The following is a 16,815-nucleotide window of genomic DNA, read 5'->3' as shown; positions in this document are numbered from 1 at the left end:
AAGCCATTAAAATGAAGGTGTTTTTTTATTTTTGCTTAAGCATAAACCTGTAGTAATTGAGCTTGTATTGTAAAAAGTGTCTTCCAGTGCTGGAATTTAATGCTTCTGGGCAGATGTATTACAGACTTTGTCTAGTCTCCTCTCACTGTGGACAGGAAAAGGGAGAGGCAGATTTAAATGGATCCTGGACTGAAACTCAAATCAGTGCATTGCAATGCAGTATATATAACTGGGGTTTGAAGAAGAACAGGTCACAGATTCAAACTTCATATACTGGACACTTTATTGCAAATTACATTTTTTCACCTGTACATAGTCAAGTAAGAATATAAAATATTCAAATTAAGTTACAGTGCAGCCATTCTGGGAGAATACATATTTTAAAACCTGGGAGGACATCGTAGCCTTAAACAGTATGAAAGCTTTTGGGTCTCCCCACATTAGGTAGGTAGCTTACCCAGAACTGCAGTTTAAATCATTCTACTTCAAACAACACTTTTCTGAGGAGGCAACTAAACAGTGATGTAGATCAGAAAAAGTTACACTTGGGATTTTAGAATTCAGTCTTTTTAAAAATTTCTTACAATTGAGAAATATTTTATCTCCTGTCATGGTGGGGATTTAATCAGTCTTTAACTATGGCTTGTTTCTTCTACGCAAAACCAATAATAAAATAAAATAACCTATCAATAAATAATTTTTTCTCTTTAAAAACACCAAATGTACACGTTAAAAATAATGTTTAAAAAATGTAGGCAAACTGTGTACTTAGTGCACAACACTAGAGCAAGGCGAGGTCCCTCTAAGTTCGGAGTGCTTCCTTTCGGATTAAACGGCCACTCGCTGTCTTTACAGCCCCGTTCTGGATTGGCTTCCAGAACAAAGCCACTGTGTCTGAGGAGAGGAATGAAACGAGCGCTAGGTCAGATTATTCCCAGGAAGGGGGGAGACGGGCATGTTGGAGACTTTCTCGGCCACGTCGTAGAAGCAGTCTTCGTTGACGACTGAGGTCAGGCTCTGCACGCTGAACTCCCTCTCCAGCAGGGCATTCAGGTCCACGCTCGGTGGGTCCGTCTGGCTGTCCAGGGAGCGGCTGTGCTGCTTCATGCTCAGCAGCGCCCCTTGGCTCCGGCGGAAGCTGTTGCTTTTCCGCTTCACGGCACAGAAATGAGCACGCCCCAGTCGGGGCTGCCTCTGTGGCGTGTCTGGCTCCAGGCTCTCGGGGTGCACATAGGGTGCTGCCTCACCAGACCCCTCTTCCTCTGCCAGCCTCAGCCTTTGGAACTGGGCTTCGATGGCGCTGGCGGGGGATGTAGGCCGGGGCGCCTCGCTCAGGTGGTCCTCCTCATCGCTCAGGATGTCCGACTCCTTGACGCTGCCATCGGGGCTCAGGTGATGCTGGGGTTGATGGGGCCGTTCCTGGGAGGACGGGGTTTTCAGTTCGGTCAGACCCTCTCCCGGGTAGCCGCTACTGAGGCTTCCCTCGTCCGAGTCCAGCGGCATCCCTTTCGGTGCATCCAGGTGGGGTGGGATGTCAAGGGTGGGCTGCCTGGACAGCCAGGAAGCCCGGGAGGAACCTGTAACAGGTTAATGATGGTGAACTTCCCGTGGCCTAAATCAGTATTTCCATAGGGAGACATGGTTCGGAAATAAAGTACCACTTAGCATGGGCAGTCGGTCTCCTCCCAGAGCTTGTAGCTGCTTTAAGCTGTGAGATAAGACTGAATAACCTTTAATGTGGGAGGGGAGGGTCAAGCACCACAGAAGGCTGCAGCAGAGCCTAACCTATTCGCGCTGAATCTGGCACGGTTTTCCGCAGCGGCATCAGGCCCTCCCTGTTCCGCCGCACATTCTCCCGCAGGATGGAGCGGATCACCTTGACCATGTTGGCCTTGCTTTCGGGTGAGCTAAGCAGACAGGGAGAGAGAGAGAGAGAGAGGGACCACGGTGAGCCTCAGACCGGTGATTGTCATACACAATCCAGAGCAGCTTCCCACAGCACAGATCCCAGTCCCACCTGCTGCAGAGCTGGAACACAGTCTCTGGGCGTCCTTCAAGCTCCGACTTGGTGTGAATCAGCTCCCACATGCAGTGCGTTTCTGCTCCTTCAGACAGAAATAAGAGCGCTTTTAATTCGAGACGAGTCAACTGAAAGACGCGCGCCTCCCCGCATGCACTGGAGGAGCAGGTGGCGAGCAGCTCCAGACCGCTCGCTGGCTGGGCTCTAGTGCTTATCGATGGAGGCGAGGGGGACACCGACCTGCTGCGTTTCCCATGCGGACCTGCAGCGCAGACACGGGGATGAGCCATCGAAACTTGAACGGGTCCAGGTCCCCATGGGAGTAGGCCGTGCGCGTTGTAGTCTGTCTCGCGCACACACAAACCGTTGAATGACAACGCGACACTTTCCAAACGGTATATTGCTTTTATTGCCTTCTATGCGTCTCTGCAGGCAACGCTTTGCGGGAAATGAGAAGAATAAAAATAACATTTGATATAAGAACACTCACCATCTTCTTCTTTAGCTTGTTGCTCTCCCGGTACACAAGTATCGCTGCTTTCTTGAACGCTGGAGAGAGGAATGTCAACATGGTGTCTCATACAGAGCTTAGATATCTCAGGGTGTTGAAAAAACGTACGATAACCTTCCTGGAGCCCAGCAATACCTCCTGGATCAATCATGCATTCTGTCCAGCTTTGTAATTTGGATACCACCCAGCAAGCTAATTTGAAATTAATGTCCAAATGTTTATTTAAAATGTGCATATTTACTAAAAGCATTAAAGGAAAGAAGCATAATCAGTGCTCGTGATTAAATACTTTTTCCTTCCAACAAATAAGCAATGAAACAGAGCTGTAAGTAAATCAGCACCGCCGTGTGTGTGTGTGTGTGTGTGTGTGTGTGTGTGAGCAAGCTAAACTAGCTCAGCCTGCCAGTGGCTCCAGGTTCATCTCCAGAGCTCCAACAGCCTCAGGGTTAGCAGCTTGCAACAGTCCCTTTTCCCATGATTCCCATGGGAGACGGGGGTTGTACGCTCACCAAACACGGTCAGCTCGGGGTCCTTTCTCATGCGGCCCATGGAAGGGAACGGGTTGAGCCAGACCACAGTGGAATGCATGAGGAACTCTCCCATGGAGATCTCTGTGACCTGGGGGGGGGGGGGGGGGGGGGGGGGGCACAACCGCTCAGCTTGGCCTGCATTTCACAGATGCACTACAACAAAGTCCTCATCTTCCCCGTCTTTTACTCAGCTGCTTAGCCGATGCTTTTATTCGGTGACTAAACGCACAACGTAGTTACTCCTGTGAACAAACGTGCATCCTTAAAAGTACAACAGAATTCTACACTTGTGAGGCTTTCCTCCGTACCTCCTTGTCCACGGCGCTCTGCTCGGCCACCAGCTGGTCGAACACCGTGCCGTAGTCCTCGTAGATCTTCTGCATCTCGTTGATGTGACTCGCTACCTTCTCCATGGCCTTCAGGGCCTCTGCAGGATCAGTGGAGGGAACGCGAGTCAAGGGGACCTTCAAATTTTGCGCACGTGCGTGCGTGTGCGCGCTAGCTCCCCTTTCTGCCCACCTGTCAGGTGATAGTGCTCCTCGCTGTCCGTGTCCGTCAGAGACACGAGTTCCCTGAGCAGCAGCGGGTACTTGAGCACCCTCTGCACGGGCTTGATCAGGTACGACTCCAGGGTGGACGAGTGCTGCTTCGTCGGGTTCTTAGCGTCCAGGAAGTCCTTAAAGGCCCGGTCCGTCTTTGCTGCGACGGGAACGAGAAGAATGACCTCCAGGGGGAAGCAGGGAGGACGGAGCCCTGCTTTCCGCACGAAACATCGTTACAAAGGTCGCGTTTGTTCGCAGTCCAGTTTGCGAGTGCGGGGAGCTGGTCTGTAGGCGCCCGTGACGCTCATGTCCACGAGAGGTCAGTATAACCCTCCCAAACCAGAGGACGGGTGCGTTTCTACAGCGCGTCCGCGTCGAGCCGCGGCTGAATCGCAGATGTAAGGAGTCTATCACGAATAATAAAAAAAAAAATACACCAGATAACTTGTCGCAGGCAAAGTAGGGCAAACATATGTAGCGTAAACACAGCCGGCTTGTGGCTCCTCTCCTCCAATTATCAAAGCAGTTCCTGCTCTTGCGCACGTGTGTGTGTGTGTGTTGAGGAACCATTAGAGAGCCAATTACAGCACTCGAGGCCAGCAGACAGGCAGTCGCTGCGACACTCGAGCTGGTAATTGGCAGCCGATTAACAAGTAAATACAAAACTGGCGGCACGGCGACATCTGAGGGGCCGAGAAGGAGCGGCGCGGGTCTGCGCTCGTAATTGCAGCCCACGCTCGCGTCGAGCTGCTCCGCCTCGTCCGTCCCTGCGCCTCCGTCCCGTCACCTCGGGCACCTGCTTCTAGAAGCGGCGTGTGACACGGGACCGGAAAGGGGTCCCACCAGGCGGGGTGCGGGGGGGTGGCGTAAGTTAAATCCGACATTTATATCCCATCGGATACACAGACGCTCCCAAAATTATTTGCGGGCCGACATGTATTTAACGGGGTCGCGCTCATTACAGAGCGCCCGGGCGTGTGTGCGGGAACACTGCGGGGAAGCGCGCGAACCTTCAAACTCCTAAACGTGGGGGGCACCTAGCCGCTGTCGGCATGGCGATGACGTGACTCCCCCCGCGTTACTGTCCGGACGCGTGAACTTAGCTAAGTGACGTTCGCCGGCGATGCTTTATGTGACAACACGAACGTATGCCCTTCATTTAAATCAGATGATGCAAGGCAGCGGCAAGAGCTGTTTTTCCTTTTCGGAGGGAATTGCACAAGAGTCGGCGACGCACCTCGCTCCAGGACCTTCTGGACCTTGATGTGGTTGGCGCAGAAGCCGCTGTAGAGCTTGAAGTGATCGGCGTAGTAGAGGAAGGGAGCGCCCAGGGAGAAGAGCAGTTTCTGGACGGAGGGAGCCAAAGAGAGGAAACGGTGAGTCACGGCACCGCGGATCGCTGCCGCACAGCTGGTGCGGGTCCCGAGAAGACCCCGGACCGCCGTCGCACATCTGGTCCCGGTCGGACCGCGCCAACTTTCCTCTTCATCTGGAGCGGCGGCGTTTATTTCGCGAGACGCAAGGCAGAGGCGCCAACGGCGGCAGAGGCGCCAACGGCAGCCGAGTTCTGCTGAGTCAATAAACCGCGGGTCTGGGATCACAGCGAAACACAGTAAACGAGCAGAGCTGAGAGACCGGGTCCTGTCCCTCCCCTCCAACCCAACAAGGTGTCGCTGGCCATTCATGAAGACCACGGGGCAGGCGACCGACCTTGAACTCCACAGGGGTCTCGAGGGTGCTGAAGTCCGGGGATGAGGCGATCCTTTCCTCCAAGGTCTGCAGGAAGATCTTCTGGAAGTCCAGCATTTCTGGGAGACTGCCGAACAGGCTCTCCATCTGGGAGCGGTGAGAACCACGGTAAACACACGAGCGAGCGGAGATGGACGCGCTCCCTCTTGACAGGTGCGCAGTAAATGGTCACCTTTTGCTGTCGGGTTTTGACCACTTCTCTTACTCAAGTCATTAACTAAGTGGTCGCTTGGTGCTCATTGACGAATCACCCCTTAAGAGCATCGTGACGTGCACTCGGATCATGGCAGGACCTCCGCGTGGGAACTTCTGCTCCATCATTAGAGGCTCCAGCAGCCAAAATCGTTCAGGAATGCTTAGGGCAAAATCCTGTTACTCTGCAACTGTCTTAGCTCCACCCCTTCAACCTGTCTGACCTTCCCCCAAACCTTCCAGTCCCTCTCATCCCACGCTACCTCATCAACGGTGAGGAATGTCTCGTTCTGCAGTGGCTTCAGGTAGATCTCAAACAGGCAAGTGAGGTCCTGCAGGCCAGAGAAAGGAGAGAGGAGTCGTCATCCATCGGCTCCATGGCCAACTGCCCTCTCGCACCACGGATTCCCAGCTGGTGGCCGGACGTCTCCTCCGTTTACGGGATCCGAGATCGTCCGAGTTACATTTTCTCCTTCCCACAGAACACACATCTCTAAGGCTGTAACATCATTCGCGTGGGACGTGGCTCTCGATATTGTATTCCAAACGGGGGTAACTGGACTCCACAGACTGCAGGTACTGAAAGGCAACGACGCGTCAGACAAACGGGATTCGCTGGACACTCTTATAAGGGACCCAGTGATTCATTAAACGGGACTCTTGGCCCAAAGACAGTGGGTTCCAGCAGGATCTACCGTACCGCCAAATGGGTCGAGGAGTAAAGCGGGACTCGGGTGATGCCCTACCTTGACGTAGGACTTCTCTGTGTCCACCAGCTCCTGGATGACTTTGCGCAGACGTTCGGCGGCGGGCATGTGGCGGGGGCAGGGTCGCGGGGGCCCGGAGCCCGGATCGCTCCCGCCGGAGTCCTTGCGACTCTCCATGGAGGCGTCGGAGCTGCCCTGGAAGGTCTGGTACAGCGTGCACACCGTCTCGACGCTCTGCGGGCAGGGACACGGCGGCCAGCGTCAGTATTGGCGCCGCTTGTACGTTTCCATTTTTGCACGGCAGCCTCGGCGGCACCGACACGCGTCGCATTTGCTCCGACACGGCGCTAAACGCCGCCGACTCGAACTCCTGGCGGCAGTCAGGGTAAGGAAGCGCCTCCTTCGGCGCGCTAGAGGAAACGCGTGAAGGCGGGGAGAACGCGCCAACTGCACACTGACAAAGTGGGATTCGAACTTCAACCCAAAGCCACGGCTCGGAAGCTGCGAGGCACCGGTGCTCCCTGCTGCGTCAATCGAGAAAACAGCGGAGTTCCAGCTGTCTACGGGTTTCCCTCCTCATCTGTCCAAAACATACAACGCAATAACACATGAGCAATAATCCATTTTCTCACACAAAGTCCTCATTTATTATCCTTATTTATTCCTCATTCCGTCGACTCGTCAGCGCACGCAGCTCATGGCACAAGGGCTTCGTTTACACGCGTCGCCCTTCAAATATTGCAAAGAGCCGCGGCATCGCTGTTGCCCTGTGTCCGCGGTAAGAGCCGGGTGCGGGGCACGCTCGCTCCATCCTCTCGGACCCTCTGCCAGGCAGCACCCCCACGCGCTCCCGGGTGAGACGTCCGCGGACACGTCTGCGGACACGTGGCTCACCGCAGCTGCTCCGTGTACCGGGACTGCGCCCGGCCGGGCCTCGCTAAACGATTCCAGAGAGACGGCTGTTAGGGGAACGAGCGCGTTAATGAGGGCTCTTCTCTTTTGGTGAGAAGCGGTTTAGTGGGTTGCTGGTAAATCTCGACGCGCCCCCCCCCGCCGTCACCGGAGAGCGAGTTCGCATCGCCTGCGTGACTCAGTCTTCTCTGATCGGCGGGCAGGAACGCGGCACTGCGAGGGAGAGGAACATGAGTCACATGCCAGCGGCTGGATTACAGGAGCTACGGGCGCATTTCACGCCGCTCTCGGCTAATTAACGCTACGGAACAACCGAAAGCAGAGCCTCTCTGGCTGCGGGGAAGCGGCTCCGGGGCAACCGCATACAACGCGGTGCCCCCTGCAGCTGCCCAACGTCCCAAGCTGCTGGGACCACCTACCAGGCCCAGAGCACCGGGGCCATTAATTAAAGGGAATTTAAGCTGTCGAGCGCGCGCGCGCACACACACACACACACACACACACACACACACACACACACACACACACACACACACACACACACACACACACACACACACACACACAAAGAGTGCGGTCCGAAGAGACCCCACTTGGCGGGAGAGAATCCAATTCAAGACGGCGGCCTTTTTCTCAGTAAAGTCCAGACACACCCTGCCCCCTCTTCTCTGAGGTTGTGAGGACCACCTGGTGGGGTAAGTGGGCCACAGGCTGAGTGCAGGGGGTGAGGGGACAAGTACGAGCAGAACAGTTACGTTCCCAGCACCGTCTCCACCCTACGGGCCCCAGCCAGCAGCAGCATCTTTCTGAGACATGTTCCAATCCCCAGCTACCCCATCTCCTGACTCACCGTGTAGAAGAGCCTACGGAAGACCCCCCACGCCGCAGCGGCTTGGGGCCGGGTCCTTCGGGCCACCGCGCATCCCTTCCTCCTCACGCGCCTGGACTTGCGGTCGGACATAGCGGCCGCACTCGGACGATCGGACATCCCGACGCCCACTGGCTCTCTCAGGGTGCCGTGAGCATCCCCACCCCCTACCCCCACTTGTCAGTCACGTCACCGCCCCCCACCCATCACCCCGTACACACAGCGAAACTCCCAGGGCTGCCCAAGCCTTCAGACATGACCCGCATATCGATTCCGTACTCATTCTGTAAGCACAAGCATCTGTTTTAAAAAAAAAAAAAAAAAAAATGCTACTGAAGTCTACATATCAGTCATCGGGGTTGGGAGGTGCAGGGAATTCCGGAGTTTGGACGGATCGGCCTGCAGCGCTGCACCGTGAAGGTGCAACGTCGGACTGAGCGAGCTAAAGCGCAAAGTGTACGAAACGGTGAAAAGGGCCACACACACGAAGGGGAGCGTGTCCAACGCGGCTCTGCGAAGCAACTCATTTACAGTTTTTCATGTCCCTCTGTGCGGCAAGTGCAGTAGCACAGTTGGTTTCTCTCTCACACACACACACACACAGGCGAGCCGGAGCCGGAGCCTAACCTGGCAACACAGGGCGCAAGGCCGGAGGGGAAGGGGACGCACCCAGGACGGGACGCCAGTCCATCGCAAGGCACCCCAAGCGGGACTCGAACCCCAGACCCACCGGAGACCAGGACCCGGCCAAACCCGCTGCACTACCGCGCCCCCCCGACAGCGAGAGTGACCCAAAATACTTCTATTTTTGAACGCGCTATCGATGTTCCTGAGAGGACCGTGGTTTGGCTGATGCGTGCGTGGCCGACGCCCAGCGCAGCCAAACAGTTCACACTCTCAACTTCCTGCACAATCTAAGCCACACCCCCGACAGGAAGTCGCCGTGTGGTTATCTGTGCTGACCGGTCATGCGCAGGATGAATTTGTGATGTCACGATACGATCGGGACGCTGCGAGACCACAAAGTTGGCCCGGTCCACGTTCCCCGAACGCAGCGCCGCTTCGCTCACGCTGGATCTTCGCGCTCGGACGGAGAGCGGCGGAAGCGTTTCGCTGGTGGAAGTGAGTGGAAGCCATCTGTTACGTCCCTAGATCACTGCTCCTGAGGGCTGCCAAGTAGGGCGATCATTATGGGCTGTCATCATCATCACACACACACACACACACCCTCCAGACAATTCAGCTTCTGATCAGACTACGCCTCCAATACTAGACATCACATCAGGTCCTGTTGACTCAGGTCAGAAAACAGCAACCAGATGAGGCATCATGTTATTCAAGAACATTAGTTAAAAAAACTTGGAAACACAATGAACTTTTAAATTGAACCCGAAACCTGTTGAGAACAAACTCAACACTGGGATGTGGAGAAGGAGCACAAGGAATCGCCGTAGCTCCAGCCGCCCATTTCTGAGGGAAAAAGCCCCGCTGAGCCACAGTTTGTCGTCCCTTAGGCCGGAATGCCGAGTTACACAAGTCCCCCTAAAAGCCATTTCCGCGTTTTCTACGAATGCGCTTATTATACAGTCCAAAGAGGACGGCGGAGCCGTTCACAATTTCACGTCGGCGTCGAGTCCCGCGAGAGCCGCGATCGCGCCGTGACACCCCGCCTCTGACACACACGCCTAACGAGCGGATGGACGCGACCGCGGCACCGCGCCGCCCGCCGCCCCTCGACGACACTCTTTACCAGCAGAACGGTGCCCTCGGCGGGCTGCGCGCACGCCACGCAGGACGCCATCTCCTCCGCGAGCCACGTCCGCAGCTCTCCGAACAGGCGCCGGGCGGACAGCAGGGCCGCGCCCGCCAAGAAGTCCGTGTCGCCCGCGTCCTTCTTAGGCCGGCACCAGCGGACTGCGAGCGGCGACGCGAGCGCCGGGCGAGCGGCTCGACGAGGGCGGCCAGGCGCACGCGGGGCTCGGCGCCGCCAGCCGTCCTCCCTGCCATAGGGATAAGGGAGGCCGGTCCCCTCGGCCGCTCCCCCGTCCCCCCCCTCGTCCGGCGTAAGCCAGGATTACCGGGCAGCTGAAGGCCATATGCTACCCGAAGGACTTAGTCCACCTCAGCGCGAGTGACACACCCCGCGGAGAGAGGCGCGCTCCGCCCAGCCCCCAAGAGCTCCGCTGTGGATTTGTGTAGGTGGCCCGAGTCAGCCGGGTGCCGCCGTCTCCCTGCCACTTTAGCTCGAGAGCTGCGCCCGCCCCCCGCAAAGTCCCGCACGCACTCACGGACAGCCTTCTATGGAAATCCGTCGTCCGAGTCGCCGGCTGTCTGCTGCAAAGGGTCCGGCCGAGTAATCGGCGCTGAACGACGGAGCGACGCCTAGGCCCATTACCCAGGGTGGGAACATTGGGGAAAAAATCCTTTTACGGGTCCTTAGTTAAGGCTTCGACGGCGGTAAAGTAGCTTACTGCCGCCCGCTCGGCCATCACGCTACCTTGGCAGGCGCCGCCGTGCGGAGATCCTTCAGCCCATGCTAGCGCTGCTCTGCTTATCTGTGCAACATTACAATGAAAGGGAGAAAAGCTAGAGAGGAAACCTGTTCGTATCTGCATGGGGGGGGTGGGGCAGGAAGGGCCTGAAGGAACAGGAAGCATCTGTCGCACAGGAAGGTCTGGGGCTGCCAGGGTAACGGGCGAGATCCGAGAGGACGAGTCTGGAGCGACGACCCCGGTGACGACCCGCACGCCTCCAAAACCGTGTCACCGGGCGTCAGTCCTCCACGGCCACCCTTCGCGAGATTCCCGCTCAGCTCCGTTTACGTGGGGATCACCTCCGTGACCTCCATCTGCCAACGGTAGGTTGCCGGGGGAGGGGGAGAGGAGATGGCTGGGGAACATGAGGACATTCAGAAGCACCGCATCAGATATGGCTCCCCGCTGGCTGAAGGAGGTCGGTGTGTTTAGTCACTCATTCAGTGCGGGTGGGCGGAGTTCGAACGGAAGGAACGCCCCACGATTTCAGGCCTCGTGCAGCACCACGGTGAAGCCGGACCACTTCCTCCACGTACATTTATTCGTTTAGCTGACACTTTTCTCCAAAGCGACTTACAGCGCTAAGGTTATTACAGTTACGGGCTTACAATTACTTACCTGTTCATACAGATGGGTAGTTTTACTGGAGCAATTTAGGGTAAGTACCCTGCTCAAGGGTACCACAGCCAGAGGTGGGGACGGAACCTGCGAGCTTTGGGTCCAAAGGCAGTAGCCGTAACCACTAGGGTACCAGCCGTCCACTATTCTAACGAGAAGAGAAAAGCGGAAAACCTGGCTGTGGACCTGGACCTGACCCAAAAAAAGAAGAAAAAAAACTCATCTCTGCAAAGGAATACAAAAGCTGCCCAGAACATTCATGCGGTTCGTCTCACGGCTCGCTTCTCCCCGACATAAATGAGCCGCAGCTGCTGCGGGGTTTTAATGATCGTGTAAAACAGGACGGCGGAGGCGTCGTGCCCGCGGTCCACGCTGCGCCAACGCCAGCCGGTCTGTGCCGGCGGACCCCCCCGTTCATTACCGCGCAGTACTCGCGGGCCTTTTGTTGCACAAAATAACGTCCCCGTGCGAGCGTCTCAAAGAGAGCTAATTGGAAGCCATCAGGTCAGTAAACCGGCCCGCCGCCCATGTGTTGAGCGCTAATGGAGCGCAGCATGAATTTGCCTTTTCCTCCCTATTTCCGCTTATGATTAACGCCTGCTAGCGAGAGGTAACGTTCACGTGCTCCTTTCGCCAGCGACGTCGTTCTTACGAAGTCCGTCTCTGCGTTAATGACATAACAACATCCCCCCCGTCTTGATCCCGATCGTCCGCCGGCCCGCTCCCGCAAAGGTCCGTGGCGACGAGCACGAGCGGCACGTTTCCATCTCCACGTTTATTACTCGTTATTGTCTGAAACCACGAATCCTCCATTACTTCACACAGCAGCTGTATGTGTGTGTTACGGAGTTCGGTGGAGGGGGGCGGTGGTTGTCCACATGCAGCATCAATTCAAGAGCTAATGACAGGTGCTCTTCACCGAGGTGTAATCCACGTCCATGAGCTTCAGCACGAGGACCCTTGACCGCCCTCGGGGAGGATGCATTGAAGAGGAATGCTGCTGCTGCGTTTGTCGTCCTGAAAATGTACTTTATGTTAACTTATTATTCTGGACTTGCGTACAGATGCATTATAACGGCTGCGTGGAAACCGAGTTCCAAACGCGCAACCCGGCATCACGTCGTTAAGATCCCTAACTGTCCGGAAACTCGCTATTTACAAGGCGATCCGTTTGGAGGAAAACCACTACCGTCGCACAAAGCACGAGCGAGACCGATCAGCTGATACTCACGCGAACTCGGAAAGCGCCGCAAATCCAGGGAAGGAAGGTACGGGAGCCCTTTGTCGCGCGGGTTCCGTCACCTTCGGCCAGGTACCCGGGCGCCTCGCTGCGGCGACGAGCCGCAGGAGATGCGCTCCGCTCTGGATTTCAAGGACCGAGTTGCGCGCAATTTCGCCGACGCCCGACTCCCACGCGCTAATTAAATTCCGACTCCCTCCGGCTCTGCCAAAAACCCGGACGTGACGGCGGCAGCCCGGCCGGGGTCCGACGGCACCATCGATCGCCGGGACGAGGTCCGCGGAGCAGTTGGACGGGCACGGCTCGGCAGCAGCGTTTCGCAGGTACCCCGCTCCTCCCCATGGGGACGGAGGAGGAGGAGAACGACGAGGACGAGGGAAGGAGATGCGGCGGTCGGCAGGGTGACAACAGCTGACTGGCTCTCCGTGTGACACTAATAAGTAGGGTCTCCAGTAACACATGAGCCAGGAAGCACATAATTACCCTGCAATCAAGAGCTACTATAAGCCCTAACCATGGGCCACAGCTGTCCCTGGATGTTGAGAGAGAGACACACACACACGCACGCGACCTGAACACCGATCAGCTCTCAACGACGGGCTGAGTTTTTCCAAGAGCCGTTTCCTACCTGGCCGCGAAGCTCCGTCCGCTGATCCCGCTGGGCCTGGAGCTGACCGTCCTCCTGGCTGGGTCCTACCGAGCTGCTGACGACACTGGGCACGTTTGACACATCTGCAGGTGACATAAAATTGAGACAAAGTCCACTTAGGATTGCGTTACTGCAGCGCTAGGACAAGTAAACCTGCACGATTAGGGCCGGGGAGGGGAGGGGAGGAGAGAGGGGGACCCCGGCCATCCACCTGGACCGTACAGTACATTCTACCGCATTGCACTGCAGGAAGAGAGTCGCGCTCCTCCACCTCCGGCCACTCGCTGGTCGCGCACGCACGGAATCCAAAAACGAAAGCCTCCAAGTTCTTAGTTTTGGCGTCGATGTGGTGGAACGAACTCCCCCCCGTCCCTCGCAACGGCTGAATCCCTCCAACATTCAGGAAGGGTCTCGAAACCCATCTCGGTCCTGACCTCCCCCCGAAACTTGCATCGCACCATCTGCCACAATCACTGCTGAATGTCCTCTCTGACCGAACTGTACGGCCAACTAGAGAAGAGCGCTGTGTGCCAGCGAAATCAAAGCATCAGAAAACTAGATGTGTTTCCATAACTGCCAGTCTCTATCTGAACCTCTTCACCTGTGGCAAAATGCCAATTTACGTACCATAAATCGTACGTTGGCGAAAAGTGTCTGCCAAATGAATACAGATACGTCTGCTCAATTTTGTATGTTTCAGCCAAGGAGGTATCGTGTCACCGAGACGGGCAGAGTGACAGAAGTCATCTCAAACTACTACCCTGCACTGCGAACAACCTTCCGGGTCGCGTGCTGTCGACTCAGCGGTCTTGGCGGAAAGTGTCATTTCGCTTTGCTCGCAGTCTAGAATGTTCCGCCGTGCTCAGCAGGGGGCAAGGCCTGAGAGAGGTGGCAAAAGAAAAGTCGTCACCTGAAGAAACGATATCCGCTGGCCGACCGAACGTGTAACACGACGAGAAACGCCCAGACTGCGTTTCCGGCGCCGCGGTCGGCGAGACGACGAGATCGCGGACACTATTGCGCCGACCGCCCGCCGCGCCGGGCACGTGCGGCGCCTCGCCTTCTCGTCCCCAGGGCCGGCACGGGGGGCGGAACGCGTGCCGCTTGGGAGCGGGCGGCCTGCGGAGCTGGCCGAGCGTTTCCCATAATGCCCCGGGACATGCCCCGAAAGCCGTATCAAAGCCAATAAACGCACAAAAAGCGAAGCCCACGGGGGCTCGGCGCTCCCGCATTTGCCTGCTTTGTGTCGGCTTTCGCGAGGAAAACCCGACCAAATCGTCCTCGGGAAGACACGGCGGGGACAGAAACTCCCCACGTCGGCCCTTAACCCCTTACCTGCCGGCTTGCAGCGCTCAGCGTCACGGGAGCGCGGTCACCCCCAGCAGCGAGAATGGCGTCGGTGCAGAAACGCGTTCCGACAGCAGCCTGCTCTCGGTTTGCAAAATTAATTACAGCGAACCCCAGCTTCGACTGCATGACAAGAGACTGTGGCACGTGAAAGGTCGCGATATCGGCAATTCCCCGAAGATGCAAAACCAAAAAACCGATGGAACAGCCCCCCCCCAAGACAGCGGCATGGTAAAAAGACACTGCGGTCAGAGGATCTTCTCGAAGCCCGTTCGAATACCGCATTCATCAGCCTCGTGCAACGACCTTCGACGGTTCGCTGTCGCGACCCCAGAAGCAGACGCTGTGATCAAAACCCAACTCAAAGTTAAATTCAGACAGAAAGGCTGCAGAACGGTAACACTTCTTCACTGAGAGAGCAGAGGCGTGTCCCTCCCCGTGTGCTCTTACCTTAAAACGGTTACAGCGAGGAATAATTATCACCGTAATGCACGCAAAAGGTTCAATCTGGTGACCCAGCACAAGTGTGTCACGCAGATGAACCGGCTTCTGTCCCGCTATTTACCTCGCAACCCTGCCACTTCCCACATTCAGTACCGCAACTAACCACGACAGGAGCGGAAGAAAGGCGCCCGTCATAGACGGCCGCTCAGGAAAGCGAGTGCTAAAAGCGCGCGGCTCGAGCCCCAAATGCGCTGCCAAGTGCAGACGTCGACAGTCGCGCTCGAGGCTGGAAGGAAGTGGGCTGTGATGCAATGAGCAGCGGTTCTCGTTTATGCCACGCATCTGTGACAGATGGCGGTAATCTCTTTCGTAATTATCATCGTTAACCTGTACTCAGCGGACACCTTTATCCACGGCGACTTACAATGTTGCCTTGGTATACCAAGCTGCTGACGGCGATTTACCGGTTTATACAGCAGGGTAATCCTTACTGTATCAGTTCAGCGCGTGCACCTTGATCGAGGCTGCTTGGGTGGGAGCGGAGATCTCGACGGGGACCTTCCGATTGCGAGATGAAAGCATTAATCACTACGCCCCCTGCTGGCCCCTAGCTGTGCTTAGCGAATGCTGTTATTGATTGCAGAACACGTGCGGGGGTCTTCCAAAACTCCCACCGCTGTCCCCACCCTCATTAACGAGCCAAAAGTTACACCGCTGCCTTTGTTCATCGGAGGCGATCCGGTCTCCGTCGTACAGGTCTTTCCGCACCATCTTGAGCTGTAGCAGATCTCCTCCTGCTTCACGGACAGCTTGACATTTCAGTGGTGTGACTGTGACGCGGAGGCTCGGCAGCAGGTGGGCTGCAGATCTTCTGCGCCTGGTCAAATGTCTCACCTGAGGACACCTGGGTGCCGTGGTGACGGTCCAGGAACTCCTCCAGGAGCTGCGACTGGTTGGGAAAGGGGACGGGAGGGCAGGGGTCTTGCCACGGGGTGCCCGGCTCGTCTGCGGCGGCGTCCCTCCTGAGGGTCAGATCGAGGGTCTGCTCCCAGAAGAACGTCTGCATCAGGCCCAAGTCAAGGGCGGCCACATCCTTCCCGTTGAGCACCAGGATCTCGTCCCCCGGCCGCAGCCCTGCCGACACAACAAGCGCGCGGCGGTGAGGAAGTGACCGGATGTCTCGGCACCTCTCGGCGACGATGTCGTTGGACACCCTGCAAAAATGCTCTCCGAGTGTCCGCGGCGGTCACGGAAGGCGCACGCGGTCCAGCGTCCCGCAGTGACACCCTGCGAGAACACGGGCGCGTGACCGTCGGGAAACGACCACGCGGCTCAAGAAACTGCGCTAACACCCACAGAACATAGCGACTCTTTCCTTCCCCTTCCTTTCGCGGTGCGAATACAGACTGACGATAGACATCATCCCCAGCGGCGCTGCTCAGATGCCTGCTCTGAACAAAGTCCGTTTTGTGCTCCGCGAAAAAGGGCGAAAACAAAAGAATTCTTGTTTTCGCTGCAGATGATCTGGTGCTTCGCCAAGGCTTTTATCCAAAACAACCGGCAATTATAACTGTTCGTACAACCTGGAATTTTACTGTAGATGTTCCGGCACCTTTCTCGAGGGTTCTAGAGTAGAAACACTTCATGGGACCGGTTGCAAATCATTACCCACGTTAACCTTAACCACTGCGCCACCTGTAGCCCATTGAATGCTCTGTACTTAAATGCACACTTAAATTTCTGAAATATATACCGAAAGCAGAATTTAACAAACACTCTTGTCCAACGCAACTGACGATGTTCAACTGCCTACAATTATTTACCCATTTATACAGCTGGGCAATTCCAACTACAGCAATTCAGGTAAAGTACCTTGCTCAGGGGAGGGCTATTTGAACCTGCGACTCTGAGACCGGGGGCAGCGTTCCGACTCACTACGCCACACGACTGCC

The 16,815-nt window shown here is 56.3% G+C and overlaps 1 protein-coding gene across 7 annotated transcripts in view; it reads right to left on the bottom strand.

Moving 5' to 3' along the window:
• Positions 1–19: 19 nt before the first annotated feature.
• The window catches only part of tiam2a (TIAM Rac1 associated GEF 2a), a 61,339-nt gene continuing 44,543 nt past the window's right edge, over positions 20–16,815 (bottom strand). For 3 of the 7 annotated variants that reach the window (XM_029258240.1, XM_029258242.1, XM_029258241.1), the window contains 14 exons: positions 15,758–15,997; positions 13,052–13,155; positions 6,291–6,485; positions 5,808–5,876; positions 5,314–5,439; positions 4,841–4,949; positions 3,581–3,760; positions 3,370–3,488; positions 3,041–3,149; positions 2,511–2,569; positions 2,261–2,363; positions 2,018–2,105; positions 1,786–1,907; positions 854–1,577 (listed from right to left, as the gene is read on the bottom strand). In XM_029258240.1, the coding sequence (XP_029114073.1) occupies positions 919–1,577; positions 1,786–1,907; positions 2,018–2,105; positions 2,261–2,363; positions 2,511–2,569; positions 3,041–3,149; positions 3,370–3,488; positions 3,581–3,760; positions 4,841–4,949; positions 5,314–5,439; positions 5,808–5,876; positions 6,291–6,485; positions 13,052–13,155; positions 15,758–15,997 (2,282 nt within the window). In that variant the 3' untranslated portion in view covers positions 854–918. Of the gene's footprint in view, positions 1,578–1,785; positions 1,908–2,017; positions 2,106–2,260; positions 2,364–2,510; positions 2,570–3,040; positions 3,150–3,369; positions 3,489–3,580; positions 3,761–4,840; positions 4,950–5,313; positions 5,440–5,807; positions 5,877–6,290; positions 6,486–13,051; positions 13,156–15,757; positions 15,998–16,815 lie in introns of all 7 variants that reach the window. The other 4 variants (XM_029258243.1, XM_029258244.1, XM_029258245.1 and 1 more) reach the window with 3 other exon arrangements.

This window comes from Scleropages formosus, chromosome 15 (genome assembly GCF_900964775.1).
Source record: "Scleropages formosus chromosome 15, fSclFor1.1, whole genome shotgun sequence".
NCBI classification, from domain to species: Eukaryota; Metazoa; Chordata; class Actinopteri; order Osteoglossiformes; family Osteoglossidae; genus Scleropages; species Scleropages formosus.
The sequence above is the reverse complement of the archived record's forward strand: the minus strand, read 5'-3'. Positions and strand labels throughout refer to the sequence as shown.